Below are 26,684 nucleotides of genomic sequence, written 5' to 3'. Positions count from 1 at the left end.
AATTAATTTTACTGCCATGTGTATTCTGTCTGAGAGTAATTAGAGTCATATGGATTTGTGTTACAAAAGTGCTGAGCAGAAGAATCAAAGGGGCTTCTTTAGGGAAGAGTTTACCATTTCACAAAGCAAGTATGTTGTCTGTTAAGCGTGAATCCCCCATAAATAACTTTTTGTTATTGTTGTTGTTAAAATATTCTTATTAACATCCATTCTCTGCGTCCTTATTCATATTCATATCCTCATCACATTTTCCAGAAAAAAAGTATATCTGGGATGTTGCTAAAATAACAAATTTGATCTTCCTCAACAGGAGAGGGCATGTCTCAGTCTAAATCAATCGATGTGTCCTCAGCCATGCCGTTCAAATTGCAATCTTAATATAGATTAATTTTTAGCAAGACTACAGATTTCGGTATCGAAATATCCAACATTTATATGTTTGTTTTTTTTTGGAAGTGATCATTTTGCACTCGGGGTTACCTTCCTGTAATATTTCCTGTAGGTTGCCATTATAGAGCTTGTTGTACTGCTTTGAAACCTGTAGGTGGCAATGAAAACAGTACATCATGCCCCATTTTAGTCGCAGTAGGGTAGCCATTCTTCTGTGTACCTCAGAAAATGGTGCGTATCAATTGCTTTTGATGAATGTACTCTGGGTGCAAGTGGAATTCAGCGGAAGTTATGACGATTGTATGTTCCTCTAGTATTTACAGCGACAGAAAACAAAACTTTGTGGTTTTTTCCACAATCACTTGCCAGATTATAGACAAAAGCATTTTACTTTCACATCTCTTCCATAGTTGTGCAAGTATTAATTAACATGTCATATTAACAGACACACAGTTCTTAAAACTGCAGCTTTTGTTGTAATATCGTCACATTGTATGTCAAATGAATACACATGCAGAATTCTTTATTTGTTTTTTTTATCTTCTGCCAGAGCTACATTAAGACAGAGTTTTTCCTTTCTGCCATGATCTCTTCATTTCTTTTTTTCATTAGATAGGAACCAGCCGTCACATTCCTCTCAGCTACATGATGGAGAGGGTGGGCAGTGCTGGAATCTGAATCAGCTCATCCTCCTTTCAGGAGAGCTGAGTGCCTTTCAAAGGATTGCGATGTTCGTTCTTTTCTTTTTTATTAACACTCTTTTTGATTCACAGTTTCTATGAAGAGCTGCTTGCACGTGAGATACTGAAGCCGCTGGTGGCTGCTGTCGAGGGGATGAATGTGAAAGAGGAGGGCCTACGCAACTTTGTTACCCCAAAGGGTGTCTCCTCCATCGTCAAGCATTATCTGAGAGAATCAGGTAGTGCCCCGAAATTTACCGCCTTCCACTTCTGAAGCAAACACAATTCCTCGCAAAAATCTCAATGACAAATGGCTCTGACAAACTGTTTTCCCCCTTTCATTTATGAAGGCACAAATTATATTGCATGAGCCAATCCCAGAAGAAAGGAGCGCTCTTCTGCTTTCTAACAATCACAGCATGTATGCATGTGCTTTGACCAAACTAATCGCTTCTTTTCTTTTTACTCCTATTGATTTTTGTGAGAGGGATGTGAGGAGCCCTGACATGTATGGCTGTGTGCAGTTTTAAGCTTTATTCTCATTGGATTCCCCCGCGTCTCAGTGACGGGAAGGCCTGCGTGTAGGGGCAGTTTTAATCCAGTCGCAGTCATTCACTGGATGGAAAATATCAGTTGATGTCATCATTGGAGTATTGACTAAATGTCTGTTTAGTTTTCAAACTACTCAAGATAGCTCCTAATGCAGCTGTAGGATTTATTTCTGGTTTCTATTGAAGGTCAAAGGATTCTTATTATTAAGTGATTTACTTGTCTTGCTGGTAGTAAAGATAACACAGATGTTCTGTTTTTCTAAAGAAATATGTTGCAAGAAAATGATTTAGAGCGGCTTGTGAGAATTCTGGTTTTGTACAAGAATCGTTTCTGCATATTGTCATTTCCAGTTTCCTAGAGAGAGAGTGAATTTTGCCAAGGTTAGCTGCATGATTTATATGGTGCTAAGACCAGAGAAAGAGCTTTGGATCCCTCCAGTTTGGATGAGCGTTAGGTAGAAATCCAGAATCATTTGAGAAGGCCGTAGCACTTCATTCACATGGGGGTCATGGGCCTTTCAATAACAACAGGTCGGAAGAAAATGTTTACTCAAGGATTATTTTTACGTTCTGCTTCGTTGCAAATGTTGCATAACTTCATTGCGAGTGTTGCGTAATGTCAGAGGCTGAAAATAAGACATGCTGTCAAACTTCCCCCTCGGTCACAATGTTCTTAAAGTTCTCCTTGTCCCGACTGCATGTGGCTCGGGAAGTGAAATAGGGTGAAGAACGCATGCGGACAGAGACAAGCCTATACTTCCCCCGCTGCTTTATTTAGGAAGTGGGTGTAACACGCTCATGTATCATTACACCCAGTCTTGACACCCTGCCCAGCAACACACAGTCAGACTCTCTGCTCCGTGCTCTCCGCTCTCTGCGTGACCCCCCCTCTCTGGATCTCTCCCCCTCTCTTCCGCCGCCACATCACTGCCAACTCTGCCCCGTTCACATCCAAGCAGGAGCCGAGGTGTGCTACGAGCACCACGTCACCCACATCCACCAGAGGGGGGCAGGCTGGGAGGTGCGGCGCGCCGGCGGGGCGGCGGAGCAGTTCGACGCGGTGGTCCTCACCATGCCCGTCCCCCAGATCCTACAGCTGCAGGGGGACGTGAGCTCCTGTGAGTACACCCCTCCGAAATGCTTGAGGAAGCAGCAGGCCTGCCAGCTGTGTAGCACCCTGGCCTCACTCTTGCAAGCCTCATCCCATGGTTAGCACATTCACAGACCTGTCTCAGCAGGCCATTTGCTTGGCGTGTCCAAGAAGCCACTTTCCCTGGGGGTTCATTTTCAAATACATTTCGACTTAAAACAACGTTACAATGTTCAGATTCAAGTGCACATGTTGAATTGTGTTTATAGGTGTAATACTGTAATGTAATGTATGTAATGTAAACCACTGCCAACGGTTTGGGGTGAATGTTGGGTGCCTTTTAACATGGATACTTGCTGAGCATCACATTATGGAAGAAACACCTGCATGCTTTGTTACACCTTGCTTCTAGATTTATACAACATGTTTTCCTTATTTTTTTTTTTGGGAATTTTACCAGAGATTGGTCGCATCTGATGTGACATCGCCATGATAGGTGAAAGTCAGAGAAGCAGCACACATGGGTCTCTTAGTCTTGCTCAATTACAACCTTTTCATGTGCATAAAGCATCTTCTTTTCACAAACGCATCATCTTGTGTTTGAGTGAAAATGGGCAGTTGTTGGGGTGTGTTTTTGTGTCATTTCTCATTGCAATAAGTAAGAATAAATATTTGGCTTCATTCGGCAGTGCAGCAATTAGGATGACAGCAAGCCCGTTCCCAGCCGCTTTAATGCTGGGTGTCTCCTCTAAAGCCTAAATTGGTCTCCAGCTGTCTAGTTACCACCATTGGCTCATATTGGGATCCATATTGGTATTCTCTGAATGAAGTTCTAAACCTAACATGTTTTTTTTTTTTCCTTTTTTATTTATTTATTTTTTTTTTTTGAAATGCTAAAATGTTACTCCTGAAGGAGTTTGCCTCACTCACTCTGGTGCAAATACTGAGGATTGAGATTGAAGTGTAAGGCCTCAACCCCTGGGATGAGTGGAGTTTCTGGGAAATTGTGAGTAATGCAGAATGAGAGCAGAGTGACTGCAATCGAAACACCACATTATCCTCATCATCCGTGCGGTACTGTACTATACACCAGGTAGCGCATGGAGAGTGACACAGGTGGTTAAAGCAGTTTTGGTCTTGGCTGGAACTACAGGAGCGTGTGATGGTTTAACCTGAAAGGAGCCTCAGTCTGCAGACTTACAGTAAGAAATACATTAGTCTCAGTGCTCATGCACTGTGTTCATCAGTGAGGGTTGGCAGAAGTCAGAACAGTAAGGAGGGAATAGAAACCTGTGGTTACTTACCATGTCACTTAGATTACATTACATTACAGTATTGTCATTTAGAAGATGCTCTTATCCAGACATTTTTGACGTTATCCATTTATACAGCTGGATATATTTACTGAGGCAATTGTGGGTTAAGTGCCTTGCCCAGGGGTATCACAACAGTGCCCCAGTGGGGAATCGAACCAGCAAATTTTTGGTTATGAGCTGCTCCTTAGATGATGAACATTCTAGACTGAAAGCAGTGGCAAGAGGTGGATCGGCTGTGCTGCGAGTTAGGTGTGAATAAAGATATCAGGGGATGTTCAGAGGATGAAATTCCGATTTTGCCGTTACACGGGCAGCAGTTGATGAGCTATAGAAAGATACAGTGCTGGAGTTTGGTGAAGGAATGAAAGAAACATTTTTAAGGGCTTAATCTGAAGCCACAGAAATGACATCCCAAGCTGCCCCTAAATTTAGCTGTATGCTTGTGGAGCCATTTTAGAAATGGAGCTTGTACTGTTTTCGCATAGTTTTGCTGTGGGATACTCTATCTGTATCTATGATTTATTCCACAAAGACAGGCTATAGTAATTCTGTAGATTTTTTGAGTATATTTTATGAGTATCCCTCCCCCCCCGTTTCTTTTGTTGTGTATAACATTCTTTTGATTATAGTGCTAGCAACAATTTTCCCTCATTTAGTTCTTCAAACAAAATTCAACTTTTGCGTGATCCATTTAACCCAGTAAAAGGAGGTTGCAATATATTTCTTCAGGCCAGTGGCAGGCTTGCTAGCAATTTTATTTCTGGGATAGAGTATTGTGGAGCGCATTCGTCAGGCATGGGAATTAAGGGTATCAACCTTATGGCACAGCTTCCACCCCAACACTTAAAGTAGGATATTTCTCTTCATTTTCACAACCTGTTCCAGCAAAACCTACACAATTATGAGGGCGTTCAGTGTTCCTGTTCATCTTCACATAAAGGCAGTGTTATCCACGGTAAGATATATTTCACACTCACCTTTGGCACTGTGAGGGAGTGAATTGTTTGCCTTGGGAGATTCTTGTTGAGGCACAGTGCCATGTTTCTATGAGCGTATCCTAAGATCCTGATACACACCAGTACTGGAAACGTAACTGCTGCCATTCATTGTGTTCAAATAAGGAGCTTATTTTGAGGGGAGAGAGTTTTTTGCTGTAAGAAAGAATGTATTGCATTATCTTTGGATAAGTATCGTTGGGTGGTTGTCTCTCCTAACATCCTGGCCCATAATGCGCGTGGGTGTGTGTAATTCCATACCGTCTTGTCCATACAGTATAATCCTTGTGTCACCTTGTGACTGTGTTCTGCATAGCAGGACCTGGTGACTTTGGTCACATTTGGCACACATTGGTGTTTCTTTTTAATGAGAAGACCTAAACATGCAGTATTATGATGTATGCGCTCCCAACACAAACACATCTGTAATTACGGCTTAAAAAGTATTTTGGTCAATACTCTCTTTTCTGTTGTAATGAGAACTTCTCTTTACTACAGTTTGCAGAATGAATTAAATTTGATGATAAAGCACAATTTTGGAGTGATCTGCCAAAAACTACGCAGAAGCACAATTTTAAACATTCAGGTGATATTACCCCTCAGAGTTTATTTCTTTGAAAGCAGTGTCTCAACAGATGCATTGTTGCTGTATACCAGTACCTTTTCTGAGCTCTTTTTCAGTACTGTGTGTTGAACTATATTTTTGATTAGTAGTTGTTAATATAACAGAATGTGATAAAATTGTGATAAAGTTTCCATTCACATGCATGACTAAGGACACATTAGTGCATTGATGTTTGGACTAAACAATACGGTTTACTGTATGTAAAAATAAATGCATGGAAATATGGCAACCACAGGGTTAATCAGCTTTTGACCCTGGAAGTGTCCGACACCAAATGGAGTCAAGGAGGAAGTGATGACAGAGACCTGCAGTAGCAGGGATTAGACAGTGGGTGGCAGCAGCCAGGTGTTAGCCAAGGCCAGCTGCACATGCAAGAGGATGCAATCTGGAAATCATTTGAACAGAATCAAGCTGCAAAAAAAAAAAGAAAAAGAAAAGAAAAAACCGACATGGTTCACACTTCCTCTTTTATCAGAGTTCTTCAAAATTCAGGAACAAACACAATGAGCCTTGTCTGTATATTTGTTTCCACATAGATTTAACTGAAGATCTGTCCCTAATATAATTCTGCCAAAAAATCAGTACTTATACACACATATATGGTGTCAAATTAGGACAGGTGGTCAAGACAGTATGAGCATGCAAAATGTTACAGAAATGGCTGATGCTGGAGAATGATGCTAACCAGTTGAGTCTTTTGAAAAGGGTAGAGTGTGTGTGTGTGTTTGTGTGTGTGTGTGTGTGTGTGTGTGTGTGTGTGTGTGTGTGTGTGTGTGTGTGTGTGTGTGGAAGGGAAGAGTCCCAATTGTTATTTAGTCCTTTCAAAAAAGTCATTTTAAAAAATGAAGAATTTCAGTGCTCATTCTGTTCATGCTCAGCAAGATATGTTTCTGAATGTCCAGTCTATGTTGAGGTTCTTTGTAGATACCATGTGCCTTGTACACCTTGTGCCACATGTACACCTGTGTCTCAGGGACCTGTGGGTGTGCACTATGGTTTCTCAACTGGAGGCTCTGTGTTCAGTCCACACTGCAAAAGTGTGCCAGCGACCAACAATTAGGTTATGTGAGCTCATCTCCCCACTCCCCCCCCCCCCCCCCCCCCCCCTCCCACACACACACACACACACACACACACACTCACCACAGGCTATTTTAGACATGCCCATCTGAACCGTTCATAATCCTCCCTCCTGTGTGTGTGTATGATTGCACATTCCATCTCTACATTAGTCAGCTGTCTAATTTTGAGTGTCCTGAAACAGGCCAGGTGAGCTGTAACAGGGAGATGCCCTGAACTCCCTCCACGTGTGAGCCAGCAGCCCTAGGGGTGAATTACATCTAAAAAAAAAAAAAGCGTTCTGCTCTAAGATGAGTCATTAGGTTACCAAAAACCTGAAGCTGGCTGCATGAATAAGCTGCAAAGCCAGTTCCATTCCACATTTTCAATGATTGCATGCTGGAATAAGACAATAAATCAGTCAAAGCCTATCTGGGTCAAAAATCTGTGAGATGCATTGCTGTTTATTTTACATTGTTTGCTAATACATTCTTCTAGTTTTCCAGCTTCTAGTTTTTTGCTAAAGCAGTTTCCGTTGTATCCCTCACTCATTCTGTAACCACATTATACACTGTATTTTGTACCAGAGTGAGTGAGTACTAAAGTAGCTTACTCATGAGCTCAAGAGCTGGATCAACCACCACAACTATTAGATTCAAAGCCCTGTGAGAAACAATTGTTGACCATGTACATAAACAATGAGAGTATAGGGCCTAGATGTAAACCTAAGTTTCCCCCGATGAAGCTTGGCTTTTTTTGTTACTTCATCACATATTTCACAAATCCCAGGAAAATCTCTTTGCCTTTGTCTGATCTTGCCAGACGGAGTCAATGTGGACTTATCATTTCTCTGAAGGTCTTTTTTTTTAAAGAAATGTAATTCTGGCCAAACTGTCAGAACTCACTTGAAAGAGCCTCCATTGGGATTGGACTGTTTTTCCAAGCATCGTAAATGTCCAGCTCTTTGTAGTTGCAGCATAACTCTTAGCAGAACCAGCTTTGTTTTATGTCTTAGTTTAGAGGAAGGACACCTTGCAGATAAACACACAGAAATAAGTTTTCATCAACATTTCATTGTAAACATTTGTGTTGAGGTCCCTCTCTTTTATATTCAGTATTAGACAATTTGGATGATGATTAGATGACTACTAAGTAATATTGTTTTTCTGGCCATGTGGTGACATGCTCAAGTAAGGGAAACACAAATCCACCATGAATATTTTTATTCAAAATTAGACTTCAGTGACATACATATCTGCAGTTTACAGGAAACCGATGTTAGATCCAAGCACATGGACAACTTTAGGAAACGCAATCCCCTGATTCAGAGAACATACAGGAGAAACCAAAAAGAGGTTAATCAAGAGCTGTCGGTTTCTCGTCAGTGAATATGAAGATTTTCTTTCATGTTAAAGCCTTTAAATTAACTGTCACAGCAAAAAAAAAGACCATGGTGCTGTGTCCTAGTGAGGCTGAGGACAGTTCCATCTTCCATCCCTCTTCCATCTTTGAGCTGTACTATCACTACAGTACCACCTCCCAAGGTTTCACTTCAGTGTTAATATCCTGCACGACAGGCACTACTACACAGATAATTGACCATACTGACGGTTGCTGTTAGTCATGGATTAAAAAAAAAGAAATAATAAAGGCATTATAATGGAAAGCCAAGGCCTATGGTACAGACCGTTAATAACATTATTATCTGGGCACGTTTTTCTGTCAACAGATTTTTTTAATCATTATCATTATTTACTTTGTGGGTTACTTAAGATGCATGAAGCCTTGCAAAGGGAGGAAAACTCTTAGAGTTCCTATTCAAGTTGCATACGCTCATGAGAGAAATGTCGCTGCTTTGCCCAGTACCTCACTCGCTTAAAGACCAAATCCAAACCAAGCGGTTTTGTAACCTGCTAATCCGAGGTCAGTCTTAATAAACCGATCAACTGTTTTATCTGTAATATTATTGTTTTTTGTTTTTTTTATTTAGGAATTAAACTGTTTGTGGAGGCTGACATTTACATTGCTTCAGACATCCTGAATGCTTAAAAATTAAATATATGACATATTTAGTATTTGCTCAGTAGTCTATCAGCCATGGTTAATAACATTGAATGTGAATCAGCTGGATGAAGCTGTGGATGCTCTGGATAAGTCTTACAGGACAGCAGGGTCATTCACCTATTACCAAATTTTAAAAGTTCACCGGTTTCCCAAACACTATGATCAGAGCTAGGGTAATGCTTGAGTCTCTCTTGAGAAGCCTGGGTCTCTTTAGAGGACTGTAGATCACATTATAGAGCCATTCCTTTGTATTAGAAAAGATGGGGCCAAATTCTGTCTTGACTGGTGGTTGTTTATCCCAGTGAGTAATAAAAACATTAGACATGAAAGCAAATCAGCTTTCTTGATATATAATTAGTTTAATGTAAGTTTGATGTAGCCAAAATCAACAGAGGAAGAATATGGAGCTTCTTGAATTTCTATTAAAACCTCATGTGCAAGAGAAAGTGTTTGTGAATGTTTTCTTAATGACTGTGAGTCATCTCGGTTCATAGCATTTTTTTTTATTTGTTGTTTTTGGAAAGGCAATAACAGTATTAAATATTCAGAAAACTGAACATGAGATGTGCAAATAGCCAGAGCAAGTGAATTTCGGTTCTATCAGTTCTGTTCTTTTTTATTTTAGATATCTTGATGGAATAATGAGTCACTTTTAGGAAGCTGTGGTTAGCCTATAATGGATTCATTTTCTCAGTTAAAGACAGGTTTCAACAGACCACAGATGATCAAGGAGTTACGAACTCTTGAGAGGTAGAGAGTTCACATGGGCTTTTTTTATAGCTGTATCTGTGGTAAGACTATTGCTGGGTCCGTTTTTACCTCTGGTGTTCTCAAATCTGCAATATGGCCATGCATATGGTGATGGTTGTGTGGCAGCGGCTGGGGTCATTTTCCCCAAGAAACCTCTTAAATTTCCTTGAGTCCCATCTCCTACAATTAGCCAGGATTGAATTGATGCCGCTTGTTGAGCTGAGAAAATAACCCAAAACAGACAGGGCCTAATGGTACGGAACACAGCTATTCCACATTATCATGAACTGACCATTTTAAGCTCGAATTCTCCGGGATTCATTTCAACATTATTGGCACTTGGATTGCCAGCGCGTCTATTTAAAGTCGTAATTCCATGAGTACATTTCATTTGCTGTTAAAGCAAATGGAATTTGAAGAAGCTGAGTGTTCAGATTGGCACAGTTGTGGGCTGAAGATTAATTGTTGAAACCGGAATACAGCTTCTCAGCGCTTTCCCCCTGTGATGGGGAAATTAAAAGGAAGTATGGGGTTTGTATCATTTACAGAAGATGAATGAACTCAGTAAGCGCTCCTAGGCTGTGACATGCCTGCTGTACATGAATGCAATCCTCAGGCATATTTGTTCCCTGGAATATATCGTTGAACATATTGGGCCAGTAGTTTGACTGGGTTCTTGGAGCAGAGGTTCAGGGAAGAAGTGTGCTTTTTTTTTAGACTGCAGCTGCCAGCTGTAGTGCCATAACCTTAAGACAGTCTTTATAGCCAATTGCCTGACATTCTTTTTTAATTCTTGGAAGGAAATGGCCCGCTGAATGTTGGACGTTTGGATGCTTTTCATCATGTTGCAAAATGTCTTTTTTTAAACTCTGGCCAAATGTCTTTCATTGACAACTGCAGCAAGCTGCCAAAATTAACAAGAGGATCAAGAATGTTGGTTTTGCAAGAACTGGCAGAAATCTCTTAAATCCCATGTATAAAATGACAGTGGAGGTGAGTGTGCTCAGGGATCAATGGGTCTACTCTGACCATTCCACTGTATGCCTCTCCCTCCACAGTGACACCTACTGGTCGGGGGCCCTTCCTGCAAGCAAGGCCACTTACTTGTACCTGCTATTGCTTACATTCATTGGGAAGTGTCCATAATGTCAAGCCATGGAAAAAGCATTACGTAAACCTCTGCTTGCCAAGTTCTGGCTAGAGCTCAGCTATACTTTGTTGAGTACACAGAGACCTGGCAGAAGTACGGTACTATCTGTGTTCCTACATCAGAGGATGTAATTGCTAACAGGTGGCCGACCTGGTCTTCAAACAATGCAGAAGAGCTGAATATGTGCATTTTAAAATTAGAATCTGATACAAATTCACTTCCAGTTTGGCAGGCACAGTAAACGCATAAAAGGGACCATTTCTGCTTTTGTGGGGAAAGAAAGAATAGATCAAAAGAGGAAGCTGACCTTCTGCTTATAAGAACATTATTGAGGTCTGTTCCTACAGAAAATGGTTTTGGGCAGTTGACAAGGTGCACTGTAGCACGCAGTAATGCTAAGGTGTTTCATGGCTGTTGAGGCCACTACAGACAGAGTAGTCTCCACCCTGTGGGAAAATGGGAATGATTCACCTCTTTGCCAGCGGATCAGATGAGTGTGAATGCTAAGAACCTGTAGAGCGAGTGTCAGTGAGTGTCAGTTTGTGATTTACTGCCTGGTAGAGGCTATAATGTCTCTGCAAAAATAGTTTGGGCTCGGCTATCTGGAGCTAAGAGGAATAAGCGTACTTTGATCTGAAGGATCTGTGGCTAATTTGTTTGACAGATTATAAAGCCGGTGCAGAGGAAACAGGGAGTGACTACAAAGTGGTAACCTTTCAGAGATCACTTCCTCTATTTTGACTTTCCCCTTTTAGTAAAGCTAATTTATAAAGTTATTAAGTGTGCCACACTAAAAATAGCATTAATTATGCCAATGAATTCACCCTCTGCCTCACAGTAAACGCAAGAAACAATCACCTTGATGATGACAGTGATATGGTTTGTAACCAGCAGCCTAGCTGACCCTTAAGTCCAGTGGTGGGAATGTGTATGTTCAGGCTTTGAGAAACAACATAAACAAATTGTCATGCGATTGAACAGCTCAAGGGACAAAAGCATTGATGCCAAGGAAAACATTTAATTGTTATAGCTAACAGCCCAGGTCGTCAGGTAATACAATGTGAGAATTTTTAGAACCTTCAGTGCACCACGCAAAGCCGTGATCTTCATTTCTCAGTTCACTATTTTGTCATCTGTCCCCACTTTTGTGTGAGTGTGTGAGCGTGTGTGCGTGTGTGCGTGTGTGTGTGTGTGTGTGTGTGTGTGTGGTGTGTTTGTCGTTATGACTTGTGTGAAAGACCTGCTGCCCCCAGCCTCATCTCATTTCTCTGCTTCCATTTTGCTGATATCATCTGTCCTATGGCTGATATTGTGCAAAATGTGAGTGTTTTGCTGGAGCAGGGAGAATTCCCTGCTTGTGTGCATTCCAGGGCTCCTTTGCTTCAGTTTCCAATGGTTAACAAAGAGACCACATGGAAATATGACTGCAACAATGAGCAGAGTTATCAAAAGCAAAGCATGCTCTTCCAGCTGAGATATCACCTGCAAAGCATGCTCTTACACCTGCAGAGCATGCTCTTCCAGCAGAGATATCACTTGCAAAGCATGCTCTTCCAGCTGAGATATCACCTGCAGAGCGTGCTCTTCCAGCAGAGATATCACTTGCAAAGCAAGCTCTTACAGCTGAGGTATCACCTGCAAAGCATGCTCTTCCAGCTGAGATATCACCTGCAGAGCGTGCTCTTCCAGCAGAGATATCACTTGCAAAGCAAGCTCTTACAGCTGAGATATCACTTGCAAAGCAAGCTCTTACAGCTGAGATATCACCTGCAAAGCATGCTCTTCCAGCAGAGATATCACCTGCAAAGCAAGCTCTTACAGCTGAGATATCACCTACAAAGCATGCTCTTACAGCTGAGGTATCACCTGCAAAGCATGCTCTTCCAGCTGAGATATCACCTGCAGAGCGTGCTCTTCCAGCAGAGATATCACTTGCAAAGCATGCTCTTACACCTGCAAAGCATGCTCTTCCAGCAGAGATATCACATGCAAAGCATGCTGTTACAGCTGAGATATCACCTGCAAAGCATGCTCTTACACCTGCAAAGAATGCTTTTACAGCAGAGGTGTCATCTGCAAAGCATGCTCTTCCAGCAGAGGTGTCACCCGCAAAGCGCCCTTTCCCAGCAAAGGTATCAACAGCACACATTTGCTTCTTTGCATACAGTTGTTTGAATTTTCTACTCCATCCCACGAGCCAAGGGATCCTTTCTATTTTTTGGCAAGTTTGGGAAAACATGCTGATTTTGGGCAGGATAATTCCTCAGTTTTTAATGGAATTACAGTTTTGGCGGGCAAGTTGCCTTGTGTTTACTCTTTTTGGCACTGGTCTCGATTGTAGCTTGATAATATGTGATAAATAGCTTATTGAATTGTTTTGGAATTGCTTTTAGGGTTACCTTTCAAAAGAAATCTAGGATTATGTTGAAACGTTGTGATATGATACAGCAATTAATCGAATAGCAAACAAGAAGCTGACTTTTAAAATTGTAATATATCAGGGCACATTTTTATTCATGGACATTATTTAACAGACAGAAAATGTCAGACTTGGCTTCCCAGTTCCTTTGATATACAGGCAGTGCTTTACTGTTGCGTCCAATCCGTTTCTCCTCCAAAATATTTCAACCTGTTCCCCCTCTCGCTTTAAGACTCTCTGTCTGGGTCATCGCTTTCAAGTCTGTGAATCTGGAATGATGTCATTTCTAATTCAGCTTTGACCATCTGACTGCTGCTGGCAATGCCTGGCTTGTCTCAGCCTATCAGAGCGCTGATTCTCTCCGCAAATTGTGTGGGTGCTGCGCACTCGCAAGAGCCGAGTGGCCAGACTGGTCGCCATCGACCAGACTTTGCGTTCCTGGTGTGGTCTGCTCCAGCCTTCGGTGTTGCATTGCCGTCTCCCCATGATCCCAGAAAGTCTGTGGTCCTTTTTTGGTCATTTCGTTCAAGTCTTTCGTTTCACGTGGCGCTTATTAGGACAGTAGAGTGAAAATCTGCAACAGTGCTTTGCAGGTTTACTGTTGAAGGACTGACTGTCGTAGTACTGTGTACATGGTGCCACGTGCTCTCTGCTGGCGCTGGCCCAGGCAGTGACAAGGCTCGCCCACCTCAATGCTGGCAAACGTTGATGGGGGACGTAGGGCCAAATGGCACCAGCGGTCCTAGCCAGTGAGAATCCGGACACCATTCTTAATGTCAGAGTGGTAATACCAGGGAACACCAGCTACCGCAGAAGACATGTTTGTAGTAGACTATTGCTGTTTTTTTCCTACAGACTGTAAAGGAATCATCAGGCTTAGTGTACGTGTATATAAGTTTGTATAATAAAAAGTGTAATAAGTTTTTCCATTGATTTGAGAAGAAAGACATGTATGTTGCATGACGGTATATGTGAACAGTGTGAGTGTATTTCTTAAATCTTCCTCTTCTTTTGTATAAAAAGTGTCCCTCCTCCAACATTTAAACTCTCCCCAGATTCTTTTAGAGACATATTTCATGCACTTAATGTACCTCAGAATGGCAGCCTATGAATGCCATGCACTGACTATCTGGGTTTTGGATTTGACAGCTGTCAATGGAAGGTATACTTGCCTACACGCCGTGGGGTGCCTACAGGCATCAGTCACAACTGTGAACTTTCAGCTCATACTAAGAGTGGCATCTCATTTGACACCGCCGGTTCATGTGAAGTTCACCGGAACACATATTTTCCGTTGTTTAAAACTAGGTAAGATGTGAAATAAAACTGAACCCACCTCTTTTTGATCATTTTGATAAGCAGTATTTTAAATCTGTCAGTTATTTTAAGTGTGTGAGCGGTACCAAATTTTGCTTATTATTTTCAGGTATACATCAGCCTTACAGTCTGGAGGTTTCAGATGTGTTCAGGATAATTTCAGGCTGTTGAAGACTGCTAACACATTAAGAAGTGTGCATCTGTACTGCAAAGTATCCAGGCAATGTTGGCATAATTCTAGGAAGAGGCTTGGATTATATACTTGGTCAGTAATGTAAAGTACACCTGAACTCTGAACTCGGTCCTTTTTTTACCATTCTGCCCAATTGTAGGAATCTTTTCCTGAAACTTGATTGAGAGCTGAAAATATGAACACAGCAGTTCCTGGAAAAGCGCACTGTACTCTATATAATCCCGCTTCCCAGAGTGCCAAGAAAGGCTCCTGTTGAATATCTTGGAAAAATGACACGATCCACCCTTGGATTTAGTTTTCAGCTGAATGGAGGCATTTTCAGCCTTTAAAGAATTAAATCGCTCCTAACTTGAGTGGCATTTTACGATAAATGTTTCTGTCTACCTGAAAAGGGAGGCTGCCAAAGATGGGCATTTGAAAAGCCCAGCCTTGTGCTGTATGGATTTCTTGTCAGGGTCCACAGTGACTTCACCCTGAACCAAAATAGTCCAGGTAGGATTAATGGCTTAGAATGGACATTTGTGTCACAATTAGTTGCTGAATTTTTGAATTTCGCATCCATGATATGGCTTGTGCTGCCTCCTTTACTTAACCCTCCCATGAAAAAGGAAATGCACCTTAAAATAGCCTTTCTGAAATATAAAAATACATTTCCTCTGATGCAAAGGCATTATTTCCCAATGCACAGAAAGCAAGTTGGGCTTGACTGCGCAGTATCGTGTGTTCTAGGAAACACATTTTGACACCTTGTTCCAGCATGTACTCTGAGCTTCCTGGCTCTGCCCCGCCCGTTCACTGGGGCAATCAGAAGTCATTACAACACAATGAGGTTCTCTTATAAAAAATCAGATAATCTAAGCCGTTACTCTCAGAGGCAGTGGCTGTTCTGTGTGTTCATTCGTGTTCTAAGATTCTAGCGTTGCACTGTGAGGGAAGTGCCCGTGATCTCAGACACACCCCTGCCTGTCGTCTGAGCCTGCCCTTGGAGGATTTAGGCCCGTTGACTCGATCGGGTCTGATTTCTCCGCGGTGAGAGAGTCCGTCGCGTGGCCCATGCGCTGGTTGTCTGAGGCACAGCCCGCAGCAGAAACATAAAACTTTAAATCTAGCGTGTGTCGGCTGCACTTACTGCTGCGACCCAGTTTGAGGAGGGCGTGGAGAGCGCCGGGCTGAGCTCCTCTCCGAAAATGTCATTGCTTATTTCCAAAAACTTCAATTTTGAAAAAATAGAACATTTTTTAGGCACCCATCACTTGCTGAGAGCATCGTTCACATTGCCCTCTCCCTGAACGTTGAGTGCAGGTTTCCATTAGTTCGCCCTTTCCTTCACAGAGTGAACTATAACAGGACCAGAAGAAGGTGCAGAAAGTTCTAGAACTGTATCGGTGTAGCTCTTTTGAATGTAGTTTCCTTTCTTTCTTCTTCTGTGTCTTTCCCTCCCTCCTTCTGTCCCTCCTTAGCACCTTGCCATTTTTCAGCATACAGGGTAGTTCTTCCTTGCTGCAGCACCACACCAGGCATGACCAAAAAATGGGACTAGCGTTAAAGGTTTAAAGTGGTGCTTGTCATTCCCTGTTCATTCACAATACTCGTGGTAATTTCAGCTTGTTTCCATCAACCACCCATTACCTTGACTGCTTTCTTTCGACTGTGTGGTCCCATATTTTACGCACCTCAAATTGTGAAAATATCAAAGTTCAAGCGCAGTGAGAAATGTCATAGTAATAAAAGCGTCCACTTAAAAATAGACCATCTGACTAGCATGGTGAAACGGAAGAAAGGAGCGTGCATTTTGCGATGTAAGAAATATCCTCTGGTAGTAAACGTTTCATACCCCGGCGTGTGTTCGTCTTAATCTGCGAAACTCAAGCCATAATCGTGGAAAGTTCAAGGTCCCGTCTTCTTTTCACTCAGACGGGACTCGGTTCAAAAGTACGGTAACCCCAACCCGCTGGCCTCTGTACAGTACATGACTGATTAGAGGAATCCTTCTAAAAGTACAGCTGGATCTCCCTGTCTTTTTCTGGCTGGTCCTGAGTGTACTGGCATTGGGCGTTCCTTGTGATATCAACGACGTCCCTGCCCAGTGTTGCCAGGGATTTCCTGAGGGTGAAACTTCCAAGCTGAGCTAACGGACTAACAAACTGAAAAAAAAAACTGCAAAACCTGCAAAAAAAAAAATATATGGTATTCAAATACATGAATACATTAGTACTCTATTTGTATTGTGGATATTATTCTGATGCCAGGATGCCTGAAGACCAGAGAAAGTACCAGAGAAATTATAACAGGCGATCTTTGACCTATTACTAAAAATATCTGCAGACTTTACATCGCTGGTGGAACCTTAGGGTTGTAACTATGACTCTTTCTGTTTGGTATCGATTTTTAAAGCCAAAATATCTCTTAAAATAAACTGTATGGTACATGCCCTGCAGTGCTCTATATCCCCCAAAAAAGTTTATCTGACATCAAAGCAACGCCGGCTTCATTCGGTTCACTACACAAAGGCATCCATTATGTCTTGTGTGTGCAGAAAACAAAAGCCTGTAGCAAGGGCATTAATAAACATCCCTGAAAACTTGCACTTTAAAATAGGCTGCAGCCACGGTGTTAGTGAGATAGATTTTCTACCAGTGCAGGGCCAACCCCGGAGATAAAGAAACAAATGGTCCTCTTTTATAAAACTGTCAGAAAGTTTTTACGGCTTGGTTAGTCTTTGCCGTCAGAAAGCGCCTGCAACTTGGTTACACAGCCGAAGATGGAGCCGTGATGAGATGTGGCGGCGCGGCGGGACGTATTTGCTCGTTTCTCTCCCCGTTTTATTTTAGAGGCCTTTGCGGGTTTGACGTTCAATAATGCAGAAGACGCATAAACAGGAACACGGCGAAAAATACAGTCCAAGAGAAATAATGCATGAACGCAGCTCCACATTCAGGAGCCGTGAGTTTGACCCGTCGTTGCCGTAATCCAGCCTCGGTCCAGGCACGTTTGCACTGTCCTGCAACACCGCCCTGACTTATAGCTGACCCTGCGCTAGCCGCGCAGGTGGAAGCGGTATCTAATCAGAGCCTCCAACGCTTGCAAAATACCTCCATCATTGGTCATTCCAGCAAATTAGTACTCAAAGGGGCACATTAGGAAGCTTAGCTAATGAGGGCCGCGCTCCTGTGCGGCACCCTCCCCCCCCCTTCCCTGTCCAAAGATGCACCGCGTTCAGCCAGCCCCTCTCCTAGAGCGCTGCAATGCATCAGCCCGCCCTATAAATATTTTACTTATTGTTGGACACAGTTCACGTACAAGTGCATTAAAGGTTAGCAAAACAACCACGATTTTGGGAGCCGTTCCAAAACTTCTCAGGCAAATATTAAATCAACCTTTAAAGGGCTCAGAGATCATAAATTGGGAAACGGTGGAGCTCTTAGGCTCTGAATAACTTTTTCAGCGCGCCGCCACGCCGCTGCTTGGGCCAATTCCCCCGAGAGCCAGAAAAGGCCAGGTCCTCACCAGGAACAATGAAGAATACAGGGGAGTAGGGGCCCATCAGACCTTTGTGCTCATTCTTAACAATGTTGCTTTAAACAATACTAACATGAAATAAATCAGCCCCCCATTTAAAAATAAACATTATTTCAGTTGCCCTTTTTTTCCCTTAATTCTCCTGGGGGGGTTTTGAGAATGAGCTCTGTGTAATTTTCTTTTGTGCGGTATTTCATCTTAAATTACAGCGCTCGCTTTAAAAGTCAGTGGAAATACATTACTGTTAAGCGCACTTTTTGGTTGATGCTTGGAACGGTGTACTGCAAGCTTAGAAACGCATGGGTGAATTTCACCACCCCCCCCCCCCCCCCCCCCTTCATCGTTTAGTTATCTGCATTTGCAAAATGAAGCCTTGCCCACATGCTTAAATGATTAATACAGACACACTTTAATTAGGTCATTCAAACGATGAGCTAGGATAATGTTGAAGAGGGGCACGTCTGGTTCTGAGTCCACCGGGCAGGTGACAAGCCAATCCCAAACCAGCAGAAGGCCTTGGGTTCTAAGCCAGATATCAGCTACAGTGGGAGCGAGTTAAAGAGGTCTGCATATCCATTAGGTGCCAGGGTCACTCCTCTGTTTTACGTATTCTTTGTTATTCAAGATAAAATTCCTCCGTCCAGGGTAAGTCAGTGGTGAGCAGAACAGTTGTCCCATAGCATGTCTGTGGGATTCAGATGTCAGACAGGGAATCAGAATGGGTCTTTAATTGGCTTTCCTTCACCCTTCTGCTCTGTGCTGCCATGAACATGGGCCTTGTGTGGGAAGCCTGTTCTGTCCTGTCGTCGGAGAGGGGGACTACAATGATGGTTTGCTGTTTCTTTTTCACCGCCCAGCGTGCCCATATGCTGCTTGGGTTAAAGCAGTGACAACTGTATTCTCCGACGCCGTTAGATCAGATCACAAAGGGTGAAAATAAAAGATAGAAGAAAGGATATTTTCAATTGTTTTTTGCAAAAGCATCTTGAGTGCATTGAGCTGAAGTGGGCACTGTCAGAATACAGCATAGCGCACAGTGTACATTTGACTCTGATTGCATCTCACCCCGGTGGTCGGGAGGCTTTGTAAAGCCAGCTTCCTGGTTCACTCCTGTGCCTCAACACCCCACAAATGGCCTGCTTGTAACCTCTAGCCTGTGTGGTAATGCTGAGGGTCCATCCATTAGCGATCAGCAGGTGGCCACAGTGAAAGCTTCAGTCCAATGAAGCCGTCAGGTAATGTACCTGTTCCTGCTGACAAAGACAAGGCACGGACAGGGGTTTATGAGCGGTAATTACAGACCCCAGTCAGACCACAGCAGCGTAAAGGAGATGCGAGGAGTATCCAGATTGGGGAACACGCCCTTAGCCGTGCCCCTAAAAACGAAACGGAGAAGCATTGATTAATTGTCCTAGCGCGCACTCCAGCTCCATTTCCTATCTAATATGGCAGGGCCGTGGTGCTGTGGGAGACCCGGTGTGGCTGCGGGTGTCTATAAATCTTCTCAACTATGAGCTTTGCATCGCGTTGCAGACACCCGAAAATGCAGAAGACAAGCCATATATTTCCTGCGCGGAGGAGACGTGCGTCTGCTGTTCCTGGCAGCTCGTGCACTCCGCTCCACTCCGCTGACATTTGAAAGCAGGCCTCCCGTTAAAGTGCACAGAATCTGATTCCAGCGAGGTCTGGAGCATTCTCAGGCCCCCTCAGGCCCTCTCTCCTCCATGCTGCAAGCCGTCAGAGCAGCCGGTAGACTGCACCCTCCCACTGTCTGCTTTTAAAGGCCACCTCAGGCAGTGTAAAAAAAAAAAAAATACAAATCTGTGGTTCACCCTCCACATATCATTTAACATATATTTATTTGAGTTTAAAATTAGCCTTAAGCCATATAGAAAAAGGCTGGGAGTACTTCAGAATGAACCCAAGAGAGAATGAGGCCTTGGACATGCTGTACCAAGTACACAGCAGCCCATTGGTCCTTACAACAGTGATATATAAATGCTTGGTTAGTTCCAACCAAGAACTTTACTGAGGTGTTCTCACCGGGCCTCCATAGGTGCCTCACACCGGCCAATCGCTGCGAGGTGGGAGTGGAGGCTGGAACCAATACTCAACAATGAGCTTTGTTTGCGGAGACATGCCCTTGTCGTCCATTGCTTTTCCCTTTTCCACTTCATTAATCGGCCCTGAGCCGTGTAGCGTGTTTCACAATAACATTCTTTTACGGCCTTGCCCCTGCCAGATGGTAAGAGGTATCACTGTTTATGATGTGTAACCAGGCCCCTGCAAGTGATGTGTGACTCCATCACTCCGGCTCGGATATCGGGCTGCTTCTCTTTACAAGGTTTGAACCAAACGCAATAAGGTGAGAAAGCAGGATGGTGTTTGAAGGACGAACATGTGGGCCCGTCGAAGGCAACACGTGGAAGAACATGGCTGCCTCGGCAGAGAGGACAGGTGAACAGGGAGGCTCTCATCATGGAGTGGTCTTGTGTGAGGAGTCATTTCATTTGTGTTTTTAGTCTGTGGTTTAGAGGTGAATTCAGCAGTCCAGCAATGATGAAAATAGCGTACATCCTTTAAGAAAAAATGCTTTTAGAAAATCTTGATGTATTAAATACCAATGTAACTTTGGAAGAAGTTAAAGTTGCTTTTACTTTGAAAAGTAAAAATTGGACCTGTGTGTTAGAGGCCATTATTTGTAGTGCCACACACAGTCTTTGAATTGTGTTAGAACAATGGCCACCAAGCCTAAACCAGAAGCACCACGCCTAACCCAAAAACCCATTTGCTGCCGGACATTGGCGTTGCGCTCGCCAGCTTCTTGCTATGGGAACCTTTTGGCTGTTTCAATATGCCAGGACCTGGTAATTAAGACATTTAGCTTTGCAATGTATCAGATATGCGGCCAAAATTCCTTAGCTTCCGGAAACGTCTGTATTTCCCAGGAGATGCAGTGAGCAGGCCAACATCGCGTATCAAAGCACATATCAAAGCACAGCATCCGCATCTACATTTTACTCAAACAGGGGCCTCTGATAATATGTAGGAAAACAGCACTATATTTAGACACGGTTTTAAGTCATTGCAATTGTACCTTTCCTTAGCCCAGTCCTTCTCGTAGTGCTTTTTGCCATATTATTGTAACACGCTCCTGTCTGTGGATTGAGTGAGGGCAAGAATAATTAAGGGGAAGGCCGCGCTCGAAAGTTTGTGTGTGTGCTGTGAAATGTGACCTAATGCCTGAGAGTAGGACCCTCTCTCCGCCTGTAGATTTGATACAGATGTGAACCCAGAGATAGTTGGGCTGGAGCCAGACTAACTCTTGCTAGTTCCCTCTTGCACTCATAGCCCCCCCCCCCCAACCTCCCCACCCCCAACCTCCCTTTCGCCTGATTCTTGGAAGGCGCGGAGGAGAGGAGGCACTGAGGAACAGTTGCAATACCCCGAAGCCACTCTCACACTGCTTTGAGAGCAGGAAGTCCTGGGAGCTTTTCATTTGCCATAGGAAGTGACCTCACCATTGAGGACTTCAGACGAGCAAAATTTGGAGTGGAAGTTGTTTTTTTTTTTTGTTTTTTTTTTTCTTCTTTTTTCGTGTTCCAAAAAATAGGGGTCCCCTTCTACACAAGTACACCAGGTTTACAGCCAAGAATACATGAGAAGTGTACACAAAGTTCCTATACCTCTCTCTTTTGTGAGGGGTAGACTGAACGTAATGAGGTTTAGTTGATTTGTGCCCACACGGATTTAATGTGGCTGTTTTCTCGCAGCGTAGTCACGTGTTAGAGTGGGGTTTGCAGCTAAGGGAGCATGAATTATCACATGAAAGATCACATTTAAATGTTTATCGCATTAAACATCAGTCCTCAATGCACCCCGCCCAACCCCAAAAGAGCTAGCGGTCAGAATGGAGTAGCTGTTTCGTGTGGAGCCGTTTTTAAGCCAAAGGTTACTTGAAAGTTGTTTTTCGGTACTTGCTCTTTGTCTTTAATTTCATTATTGCTAAACCCACACCTGCTCATAATGGTGTAATCCAAAGTTTTTTTGGCAGGAAAAAGAGCGTTTCTCTTGGAATTAGTGCACGAGTGTCGTGTTGTCGTATTATTTTGTATGGTGTTTAATGTTTTGCTGTGCTTTTTGAACATTTCTTTTCCCAAAAATGCAGAATTAACAAGATTAAGGAGTGGGGTTTTTTCTTCACTGATTCTGGACATTCATTGTTTTGACTAAATGTGAAACGGCTACATGCTTTCCATTAGTCTGAATGACTTTGGGAATTTTAACACAAAAAAAGTAGTGGTTAGAAAAACATTACTGATTGTGTCATATCTCTCTTGTTAGATCTTTACACAGGCACTTGGTGTCTTTGAACTCTAATAAACTATACATCTGAACTGCAGTGCTTATTCGGTGCATCTCCATTTAAAGACAAGGACAACAGGCATGCAGGAGTAGAACGGGCCATACAAAAGCCCTCTTCACATATGGTGCCTTGTCCATGTGTTAGTTTGACGATTTAGAAACATTGCTCACGCTGCTAAGCATTCCGGTAAAGAGATGTGGAGACAGGTAGCGTCGATCATCCAAAGCAGTTGCCTATAGCAATGCTGGAGAAGAGTTACAGAGACGTGCCACAGTTTGGCGTGATCTTTATCACAGCACACCGAGAGGGCAGGGGAGATCTGATCTACACAGGATTTCCAGGAACATGTTTGGTTTTTAGCTCTCGGACACGAGACTTCAAAGGAGCTCCTGCCTGTATAAGGTATGGAGGAGAAACCCCGGGGCTGGCCATACCCGTGGAGCGGGACCAAGCCTGACGCAGGTTACATCTGCAGTCCACTCTATGCAGGGAGATTCAGAGTATGGCGGAGGGGACCAGGCTGCAGGCTCTGTCTGACGAACGCTCCGGCGAGCAGAATTTGGACAAATAATCCCCTGCGAGAGCCCGGAGGCGACGCGTTTACTGGACTGACGCGGTGAGCATTCACATTAGTAATCCAGTTACTGCTTCAGTCAAAGTGGGGACAAGGCATCCTAACAAATGCGCCGCCATCTTCAAAGCCGGATTCAAACCTCCATTGCACCGGCTGCCAGACAGCCCCTCCCTCCATTTCCAGCCCCAACCCCCCCCCCCGCGCCCTGGCGGGTATCTTCTGCTCTGACAGCATGTATGCATGTGATCGCATCTTTAGCACCATAAAACCTCTCTCCGGCCCCTCTCTGAGATTACCCCCGAAAAGCTATTGTTCAGCAGCAATAGCGATAAAAGAGCGCGGAACGTCTCCGCTAGAAGACGTCCCCTGCGAGAGCGCTTCGACTCGCTCTGGGCCCACGGGGGGGTCGTCCCGGAGAGAGCCGCTCCGCCTGGGCCTGCGACCCGCGAGGCTCGGGGGTAGAGGGCTGTCAGCACCCCGCGCTGTCTCAGAGCAGAGCGCGCCGACCGCCACATCAAAGGCCGGCGCGCAGACTGGAAAATGTTAACCTTCTCATCTCAGAAGAGCTTCACACGCTCACACACGCTCTCGTTAACCTTCTCATCTCAGAACAGCCCCGCACACTTGCATACACTGTCTTGTAAGTAGGTGTAAAGATGTTTCCAGTCCGGTGACGGGCCGCGTTGCCCTCTTCCTCTTTTTCTCCTCTAGCGCCATCGTCATCGTTGTCTCACACGAAGGCAGTAATGCCATGAGATTAAAAATGTGATCACCAGCCTCAGTGTGAAATGACTGATGTGAAAAAACATATCCTGCAAGGCAGCCATAGCCTGTCTGGAGTGCTGTACTCAAGAGCTATACTATCAGTGTGTTGTAGCAGAACACGAGCACTTAACACTACCCTTGTGTGTGTGTGTGTGTGTGTGTGTGTGTGTGTGTGTGTCTGTATCTGTGTCTTTGTGTGTGTGTGTCTGTGTGTGTGTCTGTGTGTATGTGTGTGTCTGTGTGTATGTGTGTGTGTGTGTGTATGTGTGTGTATGTGTGTGTCTGTGTCTGTGTGTGTGTGTGTCTGTGTGTGTGCGTGTCTGTGTGTGTATGTGTGTGTCTGTGTCTGTGTGTGTGTCTGTGTCTGTGTCTGTGTGTGTGTCTGTGTGTCTGTGTGTGTATGTGTGTGTCTGTGTGTGTGTGTCTGTGTCTGTGTGTGTGTGTCTGTGTCTGTGTGTGTGTGTGTCTGTGTGTGTGTGTGTCTGTGTCTGTGTCTGTGTCTGTGTGTGTGTGTGTGCACTGATGTGTTTGGATGTGTGTACAGCTGGTACGTGCATTGCGTTTCTGTTGGTGTACGTGTGTGTCTGCCAGTGCATGCATGTGCTTGTATAGTTGTGAAAGCGTTGGATTTCTGTTCTGTGTGCATGCATGTTTACGTGTGTGTAAATTAGTGAGTGTGTGTGAGTGAATGAGAGAGAGTCTGTGTGGAAAAGCCCTAACTTCAGCCGCTCTCTGATAAACTGTACACTCCGAATGTGTTTTATAGGTGCAGTAAAGTATTGCTTCAAAGCTGTGAGGGCAAGGGGTTACTGTCTCAAGTCTCCTCCAGCACAGAGCCCACAGCTGTTCATAACATAGCAGAAGTGTCTGTGGAGATTTATAATGTACGGACAGACAGAGAGCAGGCATCCACCCTCCAAGGCCAGTGCGGTGACCAGTGCAGAGAGGGGGAATGGCCCAGCAAAGGGATGGGTGGGGGGGGGCACGTGGCTTACCCCCTTCTGATGGAGCAGCAGTGCTGGGACAGGCCTTGCTCTTCAGGAAGGACCCCCACAGTGTACAAAATGAAACCTGGAAACCTGTCAGGCTGCTTAGATATTTTTATACTGTGGCATTCATGCGCGTGATATTGTATGGATAAAACACAGTTGTGTGTGATTTATTTGTCTGCAAATGCACAAAAGATGGAAGCCAGAGATAATCGCGTAGTCACAGAGTCTCCATAAGGGGGACCTTTTCTCCCTTTATTCTCTGGGACAATGAAAATATGTAGACAATGTTTTGAATTCCTTTTGGTCTATTAAAGAAAATTTATTGTGGTGACAATTTTAGAAGTAGAGACCATAATAGCTTGAAAGGAAAAACTCCCCATGTTCACCCATTTGTTTGTTTTTTTTTTTCCTGATTTTTTTTTTCTTCATTTTTAATCCTTAACTGGTTTGTGAGCTCAGCCTGTGTCAGTTTTCTGGTTAGCACCAAAACGAAGAGTTGTACAGGTCAGTATGTCCAGTTCCAGGCCCAGAGTCTCCTGCCCTCCCCGGGTTTTCGGAGTCCTGTGTCTGGAGAGATTCGAGAGCCTGATGGACTCCGATGAGGTCTGCTTCGTAACGCTGCGGAACTCTGTTTGCCTGTGGGCGGCATGTGTACATTTCTGCCCCGGGATGATAAATCCAGGGCCCAGGAAACAGGAAGTGAGCAAAAAATTTCCAATTTCCCACTGGCAGGAGCTATTGATGGGTGCAGCGGAGAACGGTGCAAAGAGCTGACCTAACAGCGTGGCCAGCGGGGCTCCGGCTGATGGCCCGCGCTGTATTTCTCAGAAGGTCTCCCGTCTCGCTCTCGGTTTCATATTTCTGACGTTCGGTCCACAGCCCTTCATGTTTCGGCTCCACTAGTGAGCCCCACACCATTACAGCAAATGCCCACCATTACATTACATTACATTACATTCATTTAGCAGACACTCTTATCCAGAGTGACTTCCGGCACGATAGAACATAAGTGTGTTGGGCCGACCATCGCCAGTGCGACCCAAAGGTGTCTGCAGGGTTTCAGTTACATGCGCGTGCATGGATTGATTTGTGTCTGATGCTTGTTTCCAGGAACGGCAGAAACACGTCCCTCCACCTGCATTTTCCATGAGAGAAAAGAAAACCTTTTTATGGATTCATCAGATAGCGTTTGTTTTGTCCCCATACAGTCTCCTTGCAGATACAACAGCAGATTGCCTACACCAAGGGGCACATTTAGACGGTCTTAATGTTACCCAGATGTTGTTGGATGACACGGAAAATGATAAAAGGGGTGTCATGGGGAAGTCATGTGACCCCTGACTCTGCTGTTCTATTCCCCGTCGTCAGCTGTGCCCTGTTTTAATGAACATTTGGCAAAGTGCTCTCTGTATCATCTGAATAGCAATGGCGTCCACGGGGAGGGAGGTCGCCATGATACTCTTGAGCTTCTCTCCTTCATAGCACAGAGAGGGAGGCCACCATGATACTCTTCATTTCTCTGCTTCATAGCCACAGGAGAGCAGTGCAGGGTGACCTCACAGTCTCCAAAGCTGTGTACCAGCGCCTTCCCACACAGCAAAACAGATACTTTCCTTTTGGGTAATTTCAGTCAGCACATTGGTTCAAAAATATGTAGATTCTAATAGATGAGGTTTTTTGTGTGTAGGTGTGTGTGTGTGTGACTATATAAACAATGTGATATGTTTTCATTGTTTACTAGTAATGATTCTAATTTTATCATTTGACACATGACACTCATTTCAAGGTCTAGATGACCAAACTGAAAATGTGACAGCCCACACTCTCCATGACATCCAGTTTCACAAGTGCGATCTTTGTGTGGGTTTG

The 26,684-nt window shown here is 43.9% G+C and overlaps 1 protein-coding gene across 3 annotated transcripts in view; it reads left to right on the top strand.

Moving 5' to 3' along the window:
* Positions 1-26,684, top strand: part of rnls (renalase, FAD-dependent amine oxidase) — a 39,230-nt gene that overhangs the window by 1,744 nt on the left and 10,802 nt on the right. For 2 of the 3 annotated variants that reach the window (XM_036527792.1, XM_036527807.1), the window contains exons 3-4: positions 1,164-1,309; positions 2,578-2,739. In XM_036527792.1, coding sequence (XP_036383685.1) covers positions 1,164-1,309; positions 2,578-2,739 — 308 coding nt within the window. The remainder of the gene's footprint in view (positions 1-1,163; positions 1,310-2,577; positions 2,740-26,684) is intronic. The other variant, XM_036527800.1, reaches the window with a different exon arrangement.

Source organism: Megalops cyprinoides, chromosome 1, assembly GCF_013368585.1.
Source record: "Megalops cyprinoides isolate fMegCyp1 chromosome 1, fMegCyp1.pri, whole genome shotgun sequence".
Taxonomy (NCBI): Eukaryota; Metazoa; Chordata; class Actinopteri; order Elopiformes; family Megalopidae; genus Megalops; species Megalops cyprinoides.
This window is presented reverse-complemented; position numbering and strand designations above follow the sequence as displayed.